General features: G+C 45.7%; 2 protein-coding genes and 1 non-coding gene across 3 annotated transcripts; 1 reads left to right on the top strand and 2 right to left on the bottom strand.

The window, feature by feature from the left end:
- Positions 1-85: 85 nt before the first annotated feature.
- Positions 86-5,990, bottom strand: cyp27a2 (cytochrome P450 family 27 subfamily A member 2). Its single transcript, XM_076165941.1, has 10 exons — positions 5,571-5,990; positions 4,506-4,696; positions 4,081-4,280; positions 3,761-3,958; positions 3,442-3,605; positions 2,569-2,735; positions 1,929-2,010; positions 1,585-1,794; positions 1,372-1,511; positions 86-1,292 (listed from the first exon to the last, which is right to left on the bottom strand). The coding sequence occupies exons 1-9, from the start codon at positions 5,832-5,834 to the stop codon at positions 1,386-1,388; spliced, it is 1,602 nt and encodes a 533-aa protein (XP_076022056.1). The 5' UTR covers positions 5,835-5,990; the 3' UTR covers positions 86-1,292; positions 1,372-1,385.
- On the top strand, positions 5,036-5,106 carry trnag-gcc (transfer RNA glycine (anticodon GCC)). Its single transcript has one exon. It is a non-coding gene; the product is annotated as a tRNA-Gly (tRNA).
- Positions 5,991-6,545: 555 nt separating the features above from the next.
- On the bottom strand, positions 6,546-15,284 carry map3k2 (mitogen-activated protein kinase kinase kinase 2). Its single transcript, XM_076165904.1, has 17 exons — positions 14,947-15,284; positions 13,508-13,580; positions 13,274-13,392; positions 13,066-13,106; positions 12,863-12,962; positions 12,615-12,728; positions 12,407-12,503; positions 12,188-12,318; positions 12,000-12,079; positions 11,738-11,802; positions 11,510-11,602; positions 11,193-11,432; positions 10,928-11,076; positions 10,697-10,828; positions 10,449-10,578; positions 10,134-10,311; positions 6,546-10,024 (listed from the first exon to the last, which is right to left on the bottom strand). The coding sequence occupies exons 2-17, from the start codon at positions 13,560-13,562 to the stop codon at positions 9,805-9,807; spliced, it is 1,944 nt and encodes a 647-aa protein (XP_076022019.1). The 5' UTR covers positions 13,563-13,580; positions 14,947-15,284; the 3' UTR covers positions 6,546-9,804.
- Between the last annotated feature and the right edge of the window lie 791 nt (positions 15,285-16,075).

The following is a 16,075-nucleotide window of genomic DNA, read 5'->3' as shown; positions in this document are numbered from 1 at the left end:
GCCAGTGTCTGTAATGTTGCAAAGTCAAAGTATGATGAAATAGATCTTATTCAATCAGAAAAACTGTTTTATCATAAAAACAGGATAATATGCAGAGATTTTTATTTCATAAATGTGATGTGCTCAACGCTTCATATTGAGGGTCATAGGGGTCATAAATGCAGCTGAGAGTATTTTGATGAAGTGCCTCTTAACCTTTAAGCAATCTAGCAGTTATAATACTGGAAATAAGTCCACATTTAAAGAACGAATAAACAGAAACAACATAGCTTTCAAAATGTGCAATCGTTTTAAGTTGGCAATAAGTTTGGTCCATGGTTCAGTTTTTATTGCCGATCCACATGAGCCACAAACGGGCAGCAACACAGATTTTGAATGATTAGAATGGAATTTTACCTCCCAAGTTCATGTTCTATAAGAATAAACAGCTCATTTACAGCAAACAGAAACATAAATATCCCTGTTTGAAGTTTGGAGTTACACCAATTTAGTTCCCTTTATTTTGAAACAGAAAACAAGAAATACATGTTTCCTCTCTCTAACTTGACCCAATCCAGACCAACGCTCTCTAATCGCGTTGTTTTCTCTTGATTCAAATATTTCAGGCAGCAAATATCATGCAACATTTTATATATATATATATATATTATATTTAGCAGTGTTAGAAACTTTATGAGCTCTGATACTTAAGATGTGTTTTTATTTACTTTTCACAGCAGAAATCCCAGCATCGTAAAGATGGAGACTTTTATTTGTGTAGAATTAGTCCCTATAAACTCACTATTAAGTAAAGCAAGTACTATCAAATCCACCTAGGACAAGTATGTCTCATATAGAAACATAGTGACATTTTAGGGTCATTAAAGTAATAATATCGTTATCTTATTGTACATTTATCTCAATTCCCAACATTTCTTTCACCTGGATTCACCTTCATGATGCCATCACAGGCTAGTTTTACATCTTATTGTCAATGGGGGGCAGTGTGCACCAAGAACGCTCACACACACACATTACTTTTATGATTTTACACCGGGTCATGCAAGGGCTCCCGCCTATATAAGCTGGTGTTACAAACGTAGGAGATAACGTTATCAAACTGCATTGGAATAGTTCGGCCCCACATGAGTTATGCAGCCTTGTCACCATACATATGGATTGATTAATTTTCTTATCGAGAGAAAGTCAAAGTCTAAAAATTGCTCTCGACAATAAAAACAAATCAAAGGCAGTACAAACTCAGCCGCAGCCAAACACTGCCCAGCGTTTTCCTCTCTCCTCTCATGCAAAGTCTGGAAAAAAGAAAGAATGGATGAAATGTTCATTATTTCATTGGGTTTGTGAAAAGCACAAATCATTTGAAACTGGTACCTTCTTCATTTTCTTCACACTGACGAGGCCCTGGACAGAAAACGCAGGTTGATGGGTTTGCCGGGAACCATCAACGTCCGAGTTTTGGCCTCCACGTGTGGGGCGCCATTTTCAGGGCGGACCTCATAGTGTTGCATCAGCTACAGGACGGAGCAAGTATTCAATTAGAGACGGAAACTGGAATAGCTCATGGCAACCTGAGGTGACGCTCACCCGAGAGAGAGCGAAATACATCTCCATTTCGGCCACCCTCTTCCCCACGCAGGCTCGCACTCCCACGCCAAACGGGATGTAGCTGTACGGGTGGTGCTGGTACGTGCCGGGTGGCCCCTCACGCAGCCAACGCTCCGGCAGGAAGAGCTCCACATCGTCAAACTCTGCCCCATCGTGACAGGTTGCATAATGGCACAGATGGAACTGAGTCTGAGAAAGAAAGAAAGAAAGAAAGAAAGAAAGTTTTATTATATATAAAGACAAGACGCTATTGATTCTTCTTCACTTTCAGAATTTCAGAATCTAGACAGAATATAAAAATGAATAATATAAATATCTCTCACCTTCTTTGGGAACCAGTATTTGTCCACAATCACTTCGTTTTCTGTGATGTAGCGTCCGTTTCCAGGGACGACAGGATACAGACTGGCATACAGAGACACCGCCAAAACAGTTAGGAAATCCTGAATCCTGCATCTTAAAATCCGCCCCATAAACTGCTCCACTCCTGTCCTCACATCACATCACACATATCAGCTTTTATAATTATTAACAAGTATAATCTCTGACGTCTATGACCTGACACTTCAGGTTCGGAAAGTAAAATATCCTGCTCTTATCTGAGCTCTGGTCACACAGCTGGTTTCACTTTACACTCCTTCAATCAAACAATGAACTCCAAAGTAAAAAGCTTTTAGGTTTTAGAGAAAGTGAAGAATCTGATGAAGAATATATGATCTTTGTTAGAGACATGTTACTTCATACAAATACTATAAATGGCTTTGGTTCTTTGTTTATGGTCTGAAAACTTCATTAACTTAACTTAATTTTAATGTTAAATTGAGGTAAAGAAGGTAAAATATTTCATTGCTGCTGCATTACAAACACTTTGATCTCCATTTTCAGTTAGTCTTTGATCAGTGGAAGAAGAATGGGTGTCAGGAATAGGATGGGTGAATGGATGGAGTGTGTTAGGTAAGTCACCGTAGAATCTCTTTGATGACAGCTTTCAGGTACGGCATCCTGCGCAGGTCGTCTGTGGTGGGCTCCTCCCTGTCAGGACACACAGCGTTCACTTCCCTGTACAGCCGATCCTGGACCCTGGGTTCCCTCGCTAAATGGTACAAGGCCCACGACAGAGTATTGGAGGTCTGCGGTAAAGTATGAGCAGAAGGTTCGTGAGCAGAGGAGGGGGCTTACAAATGACAGGAGACTTCAGAGGGTTCAGGAACAAACATGAGATACTGATCTTGGTCTAAAACATAACCGATCTCTATGAAAAGAAAACTTCTTTTTTAAACAGATGATGAAGGGGATTTCCAGGTTGTCTGAAGTAAAGATCATAACCCAGACTGAGTGGCGCTGTAGCCCCCCAGCAGCAAGACCGACAAACAATGCTGGAGGTCAGCTCAACCCTGGACGAGGCTGCTAGAAACAGATAACTTCACAAATGAAGCTCACATTGCACAATACCTGACATGAAGGCACAACACCTGACATGCTGAGCTCAGTAGAAATATGCGATGTGTCAAAGTAGTATTTTGCCCTCCGGTTGTCTTAATCTCAGAGCTAAACAGCCATCAATTGGATCTGTAGTCGGCTCACGTTGGATCAGTAGTGAGATCCAGGACTTACTCTATGACACTTAGTCTTACTCAGATCTCCAGATTTCTCAAGCATGCTTAGGAGGAAGCAACACAAGCCACCACATCACATTAGAATGTGACTTGACTGGCTCTCTCTCTGTGTTTTTGCCATCAGAAAGCACTCAGAGTGGCCACATCTTCACACAATCCACTTGTAGAAATAGTACAAACATCACAGCCCCGCCCCCGGCCTGTTGTTTTCTCCCCTCACCGTGTCGATGCCCCCCAGCAGAAGCTCGGTGATGCTGGTGTAAATGTCTGCTCTGCTCAGTTTGTCTGAGGACAGCAGGTAGGTCAGGTACATCCCCTCGCCTGTCTCGCCCCGGCACACCTCAGCATCAATTTCAGATACTCTCCTGTCAATCAGGGTCTGGGCTGCCAGACAGAAACACACACACACACACACAGAATTAAAACTATAAAGGCTGCCTCGACCCGTCAGGGTGTGCGTGATTCAGTACAGGGTTAAATGCAAAATGCAATCCACCCCTGAGGCTCCAACATGTGCTCTTTTCTATTTGGTTGCTCACCCACGCTATGGAGTTCATCCCAGGCATGAACAAAGCGTCCCCAGTAGGGGAAGATGGAGCGGCTCCAACGAGGGAAGAGAACAACAATTTCCGACAAGGTCAGCATGTCATTAACGGCAGCAATGAAGCGCAGTGTGTCTTTGGGAATCTCCTCTTGCAGACAGCCCAGCCTGGTCTCAAACAAAATGGAGGAGATACCTGCGAGGGAAGACGTTTACGCAGGTGGCTTTGAGTTTAAATATGAACATCTAAATTTATTCATTTACCAATCCCTTTCGAAATGGTTTCCATGTGACTCAAGTTAGTGCAGTGGTGCGCACCTTCAAAACCAAACTTGTAGAACTCGGTGGTCAAATCTGAGACCGTAGCCTGGTCCTGACTTTGATTTCTGAGCATCTCCATGCGCTGCAGCAGATCGCTGACCACCTTCTGGATAACGGGGGCGTAGGGCAACACTTCCTGTGGTTTCAGCATCCTGGGGTTCAGCACTTTGCGAATCCGGGACCACTCTGCTCCTGTGCTGGAAATGTGAAAGTGCTTTAAAGAAGCTTCATGACTTCTTAACTATTACTAAACTTTAAAGGGGATTGATGAGGACACCCTGAGGAACTCCACACCGATCTCACACTTTTCTTCACTTTCAGTCGACATGTCAACATGGTAGCAGTAGCACTTCTGGTATCTGAAGAGCACCTGAAATTACTCAACCCTCACTATGCAACAGCTACATTTGCTCTTTGCTCACCCCACATGCAGACCGTAGGCGTGGCCCCTCAGGTCCCGGTACTCCTTCCAGTGTGGCAGCTCGACTCGGACCGGGTATTTGCCCTCCTGATTGATCACCTGAGCAATGAGCTCCGCTGATGCTACGTTCACAATGTCAAACGGGCCAAACTTGGAGCGCCAGATTGGCCCATACAAGTTCTTGTGTATGACCTACAAATCAATGTGAAATATTCAAATGAGATTATTACATTGTGTCATGAGAAATTAGCTAAGTATGACATAAACTTAAATTCTGACAGAATACAGGAAGAGTATAAGACAGCATTTGCCGTTTCTAGGAGTCTTAGAGTGTGTCTAACACACCTCCTTTGGCCCTGCAAGCCACTGTACGCTGCTCAGTGAATGTAGAAATGCCAACAGATGCCATGATGCTGCACACAGTGTCATGTGGCTGTGTTCTCCCCAACTGATTTGTGAAACCGATAGACATAAGACACACTGAAGACTGTATTGTGTAAAAAAGAAAACAATACCGCCTGTGACGCAGTTGCATTGGTGGTTCAGTGGTAGAATTCTCGCCTGCCACGCGGGAGGCCCGGGTTCGATTCCCGGCCAATGCACACGTACTTTTGGGGCGGCAGAAGCTCAGTTCAAAGGGACTCCGCTTAGAAAACGGAGCGTCCCAGATGAACAAGAAAGTGAACTGGCAACCAGCTGCCAGTTTGCCTCCATGGCACTGCCGCGGTGCCCTGGAAATTTAAATTCACTAAATAGGTTTTTTTGTGTTCTATCCATTCTTTATCATTGCATGTGGCGTTTGTTTGAACTGTCTTAATGCATGCTTTCCACCGGTGTCGCCATTTCGACAACTTTGTGAGGAATTTGTGTAAAAGTAAAATAAATAAAGAATTATCATTTTCAGAAATAGAGAAAAGTGAAAATCCTTACTCTGCATCTACATTAAAGAGTTCAACTGAGCACAAACCCGAACACACTGCTGGTCTAAAAAGTTATGGCGACTGTTTCTTTTAATACACAGTAAGTTTGCACCTACACGTATACGCGGAGTTTAGTGCGTCCTTACCTGCAGTTTGTGCGTCTTGTCCGCGTATCCTTTAATAAACAACCAGTAGAGGGTGGTGGGAAAACTGGGCCCCGAAAGCTCGTCGATACCTTTCAGCTTCTCCGCCTCGGTACCCGCCTGGACGCTCAGCTGTCTCCCCCCGAGTTCCGTGGGACCGACCTGGGCCGCTGGCAATGTCCGGCCCAAGAGCGCGGAGACGCGGGGAGAGCGGGCTGCTACAGCCGGGAGGCCCGCGGAGCGAAACAAGCTGCGGAAAAGGCTCATTGTTCTGTGTGCTGGATCAGCTGTGGAAGAATGTGTGTGTGTGTGTGTGTGTGTGTGTGTGTGTGTGTGTGTGTGTGTGTGTGTGTGTGTGTGTGTGTGTGTGTGTGTGTGTGTGTGTGTGTGTGTGTGTGTGTGTGTGCGGTGGGTGTTAGAAGTTTACCATTTGGACGAACACACTTTTTCCAACTAGCTGCTTGGCGAGTTTCGAGTAAAACTATGATCTTTTTCTTTGGAAAATATAGTTTTAAAGCCATACAGCTGCATCATCCCTGTTAACACACAGGCTTCCTCAGGTGGAATGTTTATAACCTGTTATCAAATAAGGGGTTGTGAGTTTGAACTTGTGAACTCTTAAGACTTAAATCTGGTCATAAAATAAGTGTAAACATTATGTACTTACCATAAATAAGACCTTTCAGCGACAGAACTAAGACTCAGTGCTGACATCTAACGGCCATAAAGGGATAATACTGCACATGGGCAACAAACGGGATTTAAACTCAGTCCATCCAATTCAATGTGCTTGTTTCTAATAGCCTGCTGGCATCAAACACACGATTCCTTATTTAGAATCAGCTTTTAGAATAGAACAAACAATGTAGGACTTAACTTCATACTTTTTCTGTTCTATTAACTGTTCAAACCCGTCAGTTTTGTGTTAAGAAACTAAAACAAACTAGTCATCTACAAGACTTATATCACAGGCAAGTGTGAAATAAATATCTTTTATTGTTTTCATCATCATGGTCATAACAGTTGTAATTATGAACACAGCTGTTGCAATACTCCGGAATTTTGCCAAAAAAACAGCAATGAACTCAACAGCACCGCTGCGTCTCTCAGGACCCAACCATGCATAAATTCTCCCATTAAAAAAAAAGAAAAAAGTCAAATAAAAAATATATATTAAAAAATTATGCGTACCACTGATATACAGATCTGATATAAACAGGCGTATTGGTCACAAACCAATTAGAATTATAAACATGGCTTCTTTTACAATACACAGAGACCAAACATGTGGGATATAAGTCTACTTTTCTTAAAAAAAAAAAAAAAAAAAAAAAAAGTAAATTTTTTGATTTATACATTTGTACATGTTTTTATGCTTTTTTTTTTTAAAAACTTGATTTTGTTTTTCCATCATTGGATTTATTTTGTATTTACCCCTACAGTCAGAATGCTCAAGGCATTTCAGGCGCAGTGTACGTTTGAGCACAAATTACAGTAAATGCATGTGTACAACACACACACACACACACACACACACACACACACACACACACACACACACACACACACACACACACACACACACACACACACACACACACACACACAGAGAGAGAGAGAGAGAGAGAGGAGTGGCAGCAGTGGCTTTAGACACAAAAAGAAGTCATAAAACTGTTGGGTGTTTCTTTGCATTTGCAGTTGACAAATACTGTCGCGTTTCCAGGTATGGAGGAATAAACCCGCTGTGGTGAACGAGGCCATCCGATGGTAAAAATTAAGACATTACATTCATGTACGAGTCATCGCGAACAGTACCACGACCATCAACACACACACACACACACACACACACACACACACACACACACACACACACATTCACAACCGTGTAAAAATAAAAGTCTTTAAAATGTGCAAAAAAAGGTCGTCTTCGACGGTCAAGCCAAACTGCATGAGCGACGGCTGACGTGGAATCGTAAAAAAGCATCAGTGAGTAAAACAAACAAACAAACAAAAACATAAGCAACAAGTCTAGATAGTGCATAATGGTAGTGCCGATCAAGGTTAGCAGTGCTGGCGGCATTTTGAACTGTTTGCTTTCTAATAAAACTGTCAGTACCATTCAGCTGATCGTTTGCTTTGAGAACACTTTACCTTTGTGCGAGTGCATAACGCCTGTGAGTCGGAGCTCGTTTCAGTACAACCCTGACGAGAGACCAGGTGCTTCTGTAGCCAGCGTGCACTGGTGGGCCGGAGGGAACCAAGCGGCGTCCGTCTCGCAGCCAGCAGGTCTGTCGCCGGGTGTGTACGCGCAATGACTCTACAGCTTATTGGTGCATAGTTATGGAGTCTATGCTATGTACAACCACTACATATCATCGTTTTTCAAATACACACAAGGTGACGTGGAAGCTTTTAAAGCAGGAGAGGGGGAGAAACGGCAAAACAAGCGACACACACTGTACATTTTGAAAGGAGCGTTTGTGGCGTGGCTAAAGTGACGAGTTAACTTTGATGCATCTGTTTTTGGCAATAACCGTGTCTGCGACGCTGATTCTTGTAACCAAAACCCTGTGAGAGACTGTAAACCTCTTCAAGTGTCAACCCACCAGCTGTCAGAGTGCATATGAGGCCCAGGACTTTAGACTGTTTGGCCAAAGGTCACCAACATGGCACAGTGATGGAAACATGAACAAGGTAGCGATCACTGAACACTGGAGCGTATGAGCCTGGCTTCTGACAACTAACGTGAACAACATCCACACACAGCACATGGACATATAGGTGCGTGTTCAGTCCGAGGCCATTGTACCCTTTAAAAGATTGAACAGGTCACTGGGACCCTTTGATCTTTGAACCCTGGAGCGTCGTATTTGACTTTGAACATTTCTGTATCGTTTCATCCTTGTGGCAAATCAGTGCTATGACACGTTTACTGGAAATGTACCTGTTGGGAGAAATGACAAGCAGCAACTTCCAGGTTCCTCCCGCCGTGGCCCTGGACGGTCAGAATCATCGTGGCCCAACCGGCCGCATGAAATCTAACCAGAAATAAAACTGACAACAGTAGGACAGCGTCATGCGGCCAGAGCTCCGGCCAATCAGCTGTGAGCTTCTCGCCGCGCAGCACGGGGGTCGATGGGTACAAGCCATTCAAGCACGACGCCTCAGCCGCCACGAGACGGACGAACCACATGAGCCGAGCTGGGACGTCCCGACGCCCCGTTAGAGAGAAGGCAGAAACGGAAGATGTGGCTAAACCGAGATTAGCTAGATTTGGGTTTACAGTGCAAAGGCAAAACATCCAGAAACCCTGCGAGTGTGAAGGACGGGAGGCATCCTGACACTCAAAACACAAAAAGGCACACAGCAAAGAACAAAGACCAGGGGGGCGGAAAAAGATGAAGAAGAGACAACTGTACATCAGAGAGACAGAAGGCAGAGAGACAAGTAAGGGCTCCGAACGGAAGAATGATGAAAGTATGGAGAATGGGACCAATTGTGAGCGTGTGGGGAATACTGGGAATATTGGTGTCTGATCTGATTTGATCTCATTTCAATAATTCTTTCAGCAGGATGAGCGTGGAATGAGAGAGAGGAACAGGACAAGAAGTGAGGAATCTGTTTGGAAATGTGTGTGTGTGTGTGTGGAGGGGGGGGTTCTCTGCATCTGGGATTTTGTTTCATCTATAGCAGCGGGTCCAGGTCAACCCAAGGCTCTGGGTTTTGGCAGGAGATTACATTCTGGGGTCGGGTTAGGGGCGGGAGAGCGGGAGGTGGGGGGAGGGAGGGGGAGGGCGTTAGAGGGTGGGAGCCACTCCAGACTCAGTCACTGTGAACTGAAGGTCCACTACACCGACACCATCCTGTTCCAGGACAGACGTCGTCGTAAAAACATGAAAAAAACACGAGACACTTTCAAAGAGTTGTTTCCAGGAGGAAGTGCTTGACCTCCTTTGTGTGAAATTAAGGTGCAACTTGCGGAGAAAAAATAAAATAAAACCAAAGTTCTTGTCTCTATGGCAGTCTCATACAAACAGAGACCGGAGGAGCAGGCGCTCCCCCTCCTACACACCCCACAGGCTTCCACATGCTAGATCCACCCAGAGAGATGTTCCTGGTCCAATCGGGTTTCAGCACGGAAGTGGAGTGGGTGGGGTCAGAGGCAGGGACACCCCACCAGGTAAGGCCGTGTCTGGCAGTCCAGCAGATGGGGCAGGGGGGTTACAGGTCCATGTTAATGTACAAAGATGTGCCTCAGTAGGTCATCTGCAGACGGCCGCTGCTTGGTCTCCACGAAGATGCGCCTGAGGAAGTCTCGGCAGTGGTCCGACACGTGGGCCGGCAGCACCGGGTTTGTGGGCTGCGTGGCAATTTTAAAGATGGCTGCCATAGCTTCAAACTCGGCCCAAGGCGGTCGCTGGGTCAGCATCTCCACCACGGTGCAGCCCACACTCCTGCGGGCGTTTAGGTGTTTACATCGCGACGGCTCAGTTTGACAAATCACATGAAATGATGAAACTTGTTGCAAACTGAAGCGAGCTACTAAAGAAAAGGAGCTCTTACCAGATGTCGGCCTTCCTGCCGTAGCCCTCTCCACTGATCACTTCTGGGCTCATCCAGTAGGGGGTGCCAGTCACCGACTTGATGCCCGTTCCTGACAGGCAGATGGTCTGCAGTCGCCGACTTGCCCCGAAGTCGCCCAGCTTCACGTTTCCCACCGAGTCACGAAGGATGTTGGCCCCTGAACACAGGAACAAGAAGAAACAGCTGCTTTTGATGCCTGGACTGGAATCTGGATGTCGCTACATTTAAAGAAGAAGAAGAAGAAGAAGCCGTGTTGGACGCTGCAAATGGCAAAATGTTAAAGCCTCCTCTGACCTTTGATGTCCCTGTGGACGATCATGTTGCTGTGGAGGTAAGAAACCCCCTCCAGGATCTGCCGGGTGTAGCGGCGCGTCACGTTCTCTGTCAGAGCTCCGTACGACTTCAGCTGGTCTTTGATGGAGCCCTGAGGATGGCGAAGGAGGGAATAACTACAACAATCTGATACATTACAGGTGCCGGGATCACAAACTATAAAACCATGTCCCTTATTTTAAACAGAGTTGATAGGCTGAGGCGCTCACCCCGGGCATGTACTCCATGAAGATGGACAGCGTTCGCTCCATGGTGTCTCGCAGACAGCCGTAGTACTGAACGATGCGCTCGTGACACAGATTCTTCAGGAGCTGGATTTCACACTCTAACGCGCTCACCTCCTAAACCACAGCGGCAAACACACATCATCATCATCATCATCATCATCATCATCTCTGCCAGTAGGCGATTGTTTAGCGACACGGGGAATATTGCAGCACCTTGCTGGTCTCGGGGCTCTCCGGGTCAAACTGGACCTGTTTGACAGCCAGTTCCCGTCCAGTATCGGCGTCGTAACAGAGGAAAACGCGCCCGAACGCGCCCTGGCCCAGCAGCTTCCCCAGCCGCCAGTTGGTTGGTGCACGAGGAGCTGGACGGACACACACACACAGACACACACACACACACAAACGTCACAATTTTGCTATCGTGCCATATACGGCAGCACAAATGGAAGTCGGCTGGAATGTGTTTGGGAAGACTCACAGCGGCTGGATGGGCTGATGTCCATGACGGAGAGGGTTGGGGTCGGGGTGGCGCTGGGGTTGGGCTCGATGTCGCTGCCCCTGCGCGGCCTCCTGGCGGGCCCCGGGACTTCCTCCAGGTCCGGGGTGAAGACGCTGCTGCCGCTGCTGGTGCTGGGCGACTGCTCGGTGGGGCTGAAGCTGACCGGCGAGCGGAAGCCGTGAACCTGCGTCCGCCGGGCCCGCGGAAATGTTTTCCTCCCTGCAGAGCGTAAAGACGGGTCAGGACGGAAGAACCGCAGTAGCCTGAACCCGGGGAGGAGGAGGATAATGACCTACCATCGCTGTAATCCTGAAGGCCAAAGGGAATGCCGTATCTGCGCGGATACGTTCCCCCTTTCCCCGACTTCTCAAACACTGGGATGTCGTATTCTGGGGGGGGGGGGGGAAGAGAGAGAGAGAGGGGAGAAGGGGTTAAAAGGTCCCGTCAGTGTTCACCATTGATTCTTCCTCGTTTACGTCATTGCTAACTTGACCTATTAATGGGTAACAATCACACACGCCTACCTGGGAAGTCCTGGTGGTTGTCTGGGTAACTCTGCGCTCTGGGCATCCTGGACTTTGGATAATCACTGCACAACATGAGAACACAAGCAACACACAACTATTATAATTCCAGAAGCAGGAACAAGTCTTCATCTGTTACCGTGTTATCTTCACATTTTTACACAGGTTTGTTTTTAATTCATTGCATATCAACTATAAAGTAAAGTCGAGTTCATTGGTGTTTAACAGGAAACGGAGATTTTGCTTTTGCCCGGTAACAGACCTGTCCAGCGGGCTGTCTAAGGACGGGCAGCTTCCAGACGCAGAGTTTTCAGGACTGCTCATGGACAGCGGGTCCAACATCTGAGGAAAATGCAGAGAAGGACAATGAGGAGGAGGAAGTCTTCTCCCATCTTACTGAGCCTGAGGCCTAAAGTCTGAAGAGAGTTGGAATGGAGTCTGTGGAGGTACCTGGTCCATACTCTCAGGAATGAACTCGCCCTCGCTGTTGATGCTGGTGAAGGAGCCGTTCCTCGCCACCTGCTGGAGAGCGTCGGGAATGTAACCTGGAGGCGGAGAGCTGCGGTCCGTGGAGTGGGAACCTGATGGCACAAGAGAGGATTGAACGCTCGTCTGAAAGAAAACGCTGTGGCACATTTTGGCTTTAAGTGAGGAGGAGACGGGATTCACCTATCAAGGCCAGCATGCTCTTTTTGTCAGCAACCCTGAACCCCGTGTTGTCCAGCTCCTCGTGAGACGGCAAGAGGTCCATGTTGGAGGAGGAAGTCTGGAGGCACGTGGAGACAAAGGCACATTAGAAACGCACGCCAGGCGGGGTTCTGACTGTCAGTCTGCAGGGGTCGGCTATAGTTTGTGACTGAACCCTGGACCTTCTGACCTGAGAGGAGACCTGGAGCACCAGGAGGATCTTCAGGCTCTTCATGTGGACACTGCGATCCAGCAGCTCCACGGCCTTGTCCAGGTCGTCCTGAGTGGTCAGAGGAATCACCAACTGGCAGCAGAGACAATTATTAAAGACAGTTTGTCCAACAGGCCCAGTTTGATTGAGTGTCCAATAAGAAGTATTAAGCCTACTGGTTTTGTTTTTATGAAGTATGTGCTGTTAGTAAGTCTTTATCTTTGTACCTCGTTGTTGGTGTAGTGAAGGTCCATGGCCTGACCGAAGGCCACTTTGGCTTTGGCCCTAAGGTCGTCCAGCTTCACCGGCCGAGGAAACTGCAAAATCCTACAGAGAAGAGAAGGAAAAGAAGAGGTCGGAGGTCAGCGGTCACAGGGCAGTGCCGGCGGTCTGAAAGCCAAAACCTTTCAGTGATGAATCTGAGCCTCACCTCTTCTCCCCTTTGAACTCAAACTTCACTCTCACATCGTTCTGTAAACACACAGATACAGAGATCAGTCAGATTTGATCTCCTCCTCTGACACCTGATCGCCCAAACGTTAGGATGAAACTACTCAACGTTTCTTATCCTGACAATCCAACCCAGGCTCCTTTAACTCCCCTGTACTGACCAATATTGACAGCTGAAGCATCATTACCTGGTTCTTTGGCGAGGAGGCTTTGGGCTTGCCCAGGTCCGACAGGAACATGGCAGGACGACTGGAGCGGTGCAGTTCGGCCAAGTCCTGCATGATTGAATTCAACGCCTCCTGCTCATCTGAGGGGGGATGAGAGAAACCGTTCATTTACTGGATAAGTATTAGAAATACAGGCGACTAAAGAGGATGATGACAGATCTCTGCAGCGTAGGATCATAAGAGAAATGAACGAACCCATCATCATGGCACGGCGATTGACCCAGGAGGCCAGGAACGAGGATTCTCCCATCAAAGGGATTCCTTTCTCCTGCAAAACAAATAACTGCATTCACTTTAATCCAGACATGATCAGCATGCTGGTAAACTACCTAATTTTATGAAACAAAATGCCCATCACAGGTTCTCAGTGTGCAAAGTGACGCCATACAGCTTCTTTCATCCAAATTTCTTAAACCTGAAGAGATTCCACTTTATAATGAGATCACAGAATGAAAAGTAGAAACTTCTCACAACTGCTTTACTGGAGAGTCGACTTCTGATGATTAGCTGCTTATCAAAATTTGAATACAACATTACTTTTTTACTTTACGATCATTTGGCAGACGCTTTTATCCAAAGCGACTTACATTACAGTTACCACCCTTTGCAGAGGGGGGAGCAATTGTGGGTTCGGTGCCTTGCTCAGGGGCACCTTGGTAGGGGCTCAAACCGGCAACCCTCCGGTCCCAAAGCGGAAGCTCTACCCACTGAGCCACTGCCTCCCTCGCTTTTCAACATTTTCTACATTAACTGTTTTCCACGGTTTTGTTGTATGTTTATTGCTGCTTATGTGTTGTTATAAGCTGTTGACTTCAACTTCTGCTATTGTAAATGTGCTTTAGAAAGACATTCAACCTGACGTCATTTAAATCAAACATCTCTGTACTGAGGTTAGTGAGATGACCTGACTTTTATATTAAGTTTGACTAATTAAATGCATCTTACTCTGTTAATAAAGAGGATTAGTGCATGTATCAGGAAATGCACCAATTTATTATGTTATATATATGAAGCTTTTTGTAATCCTGTTTGTGCTGTAGGAATAAAACTTGGCTTAGAAACTGTTAAACTGAATAAAAAGCCAGCTAACTCACATTCACACACACTCATCATGTAAATATCGCCTCTGTTGTTGTAAAATTGATTAAAAATTGGAACACTTTCATCTTGTCAATTGGTTATAACTATCATAACACATGATCGAACAAATGTCATTGCAAAGTTTACACCAACATCATTCAGCACTATTATGATCTCTGGAGGAGATCATTGGCTTTAAGTGAACTAGCTTCTGTTAGCTAATTAGCCAGGCAAATTAAATGGGCTAACAACTGTTGCTAACCAATACTGGGTAATGAGCTTTATGGACTGTGCAGAATTATAGTTGTAATTACGATTGACATTGTACAATGTGCATAATAACTACAGCTATCGGCGTTGGTTTAACCGAGCACGAAGCTAAATGGCTAATGTTAGCTAAGTTCCGTGTACACCAAGTGTCAGGCCGGGGAAGTTGTCAAGCTAAGCTAACGCTAACTAGCAAAAGAGCTAACCCCAGCGCTCCCGCACCGCTCGGTGAAAACAAAGCCTGTATACAAGCGGAGGCCAGAACGGTGGAGTCTCCTCTATCGTACCTGGGGGGTTGGTTGGCTTTTGGATTTGCTGCCTCCTCCACAGGGCCGGTGACAAGAGCCCCAGGCCCCGCGGAGAGCCGCTGGGGGAAGCAGAAGTTTGGCAGTCCGCTCTCAACTTCACTCGAGTCCTGCTGGGCCACGACGACGAGGCCCGACGGCGGTCAGCTGAGCCCGCAGATTCTCCACAAAAAGGAAATTCACAATAGTCTGATTTATCCGGTACTGGACCTCCGTTTGTGTGCGTTGATTAAAAATAAAGTTATTCCACAGCTTCCATTTTGTTGTACTTTAGCTCAGTGAAGACGGCAGGTAGCTCCTGTCGCTGCTGCGCTCAGTGCGCCAAGCTGACGGCAATATTCACAACTTACAGGAAATACAAAGTTTCGTGTGGCAAAATTCAGGCACAAGATAGATTAAAGTAATAAATAATATACATCAAGTTATTAACACGTTGAAATAACAACCAGGTCAGATATATCAACAACCTGGCAATTGCGACAAGTGATTCATTTTTCATTAAACAAAGACTTTGAGTACCATATTTATTTTTTGACAGGTATCAACCGGAAATACAATTGCCTCAATACAGTGTTTGTCATACTTGACAGGTCAGACACCCCCCCCCAACCTCATTGGAAGGGTCCAACAAAAACATACCACCTGTGACGTCACATATCATCTTGGTCTGTCAGAGAAATAAATGTCTAAATTGATCGTTGAGCGACAAATGTTCTCGTCCCGCTTATATGGACATATAAAATGACTTAAGCTAATCGTATAATTATTATTATTATTATTATTATTATTATTATTATCATTATTATCATTATTATCATTATTATTATTATTATTATTATTACAACTACTACTACTACCATCGTGGTCACTGCTGATGTTATACGTGTTAATTATCATATACAGTCCCATACACATATATAAATATTACGTAAGTGTGTTAACAACTATAAATGAAGCTTTATTACATCAGTTTATGTTGATATCCTTTCTGTTTCCAAAAATTCATAGAAAAAAACGTATGATATATACATATAATAAATATACCTTTACTTCAATCAGAACATTGTATATTTTAAGAGGAATTTCAAAATCTGGATATTTGGTTTATTGG

The sequence above is a fragment of the Genypterus blacodes genome, unplaced genomic scaffold (genome assembly GCF_046128005.1).
Source record: "Genypterus blacodes isolate CSIRO-AG114 ecotype Tasmania unplaced genomic scaffold, CSIRO-AGI_Gbla_v1 ptg000152l_1, whole genome shotgun sequence".
In the NCBI taxonomy this organism is placed as follows: domain Eukaryota; kingdom Metazoa; phylum Chordata; class Actinopteri; order Ophidiiformes; family Ophidiidae; genus Genypterus; species Genypterus blacodes.
The sequence above is the reverse complement of the archived record's forward strand: the minus strand, read 5'-3'. Positions and strand labels throughout refer to the sequence as shown.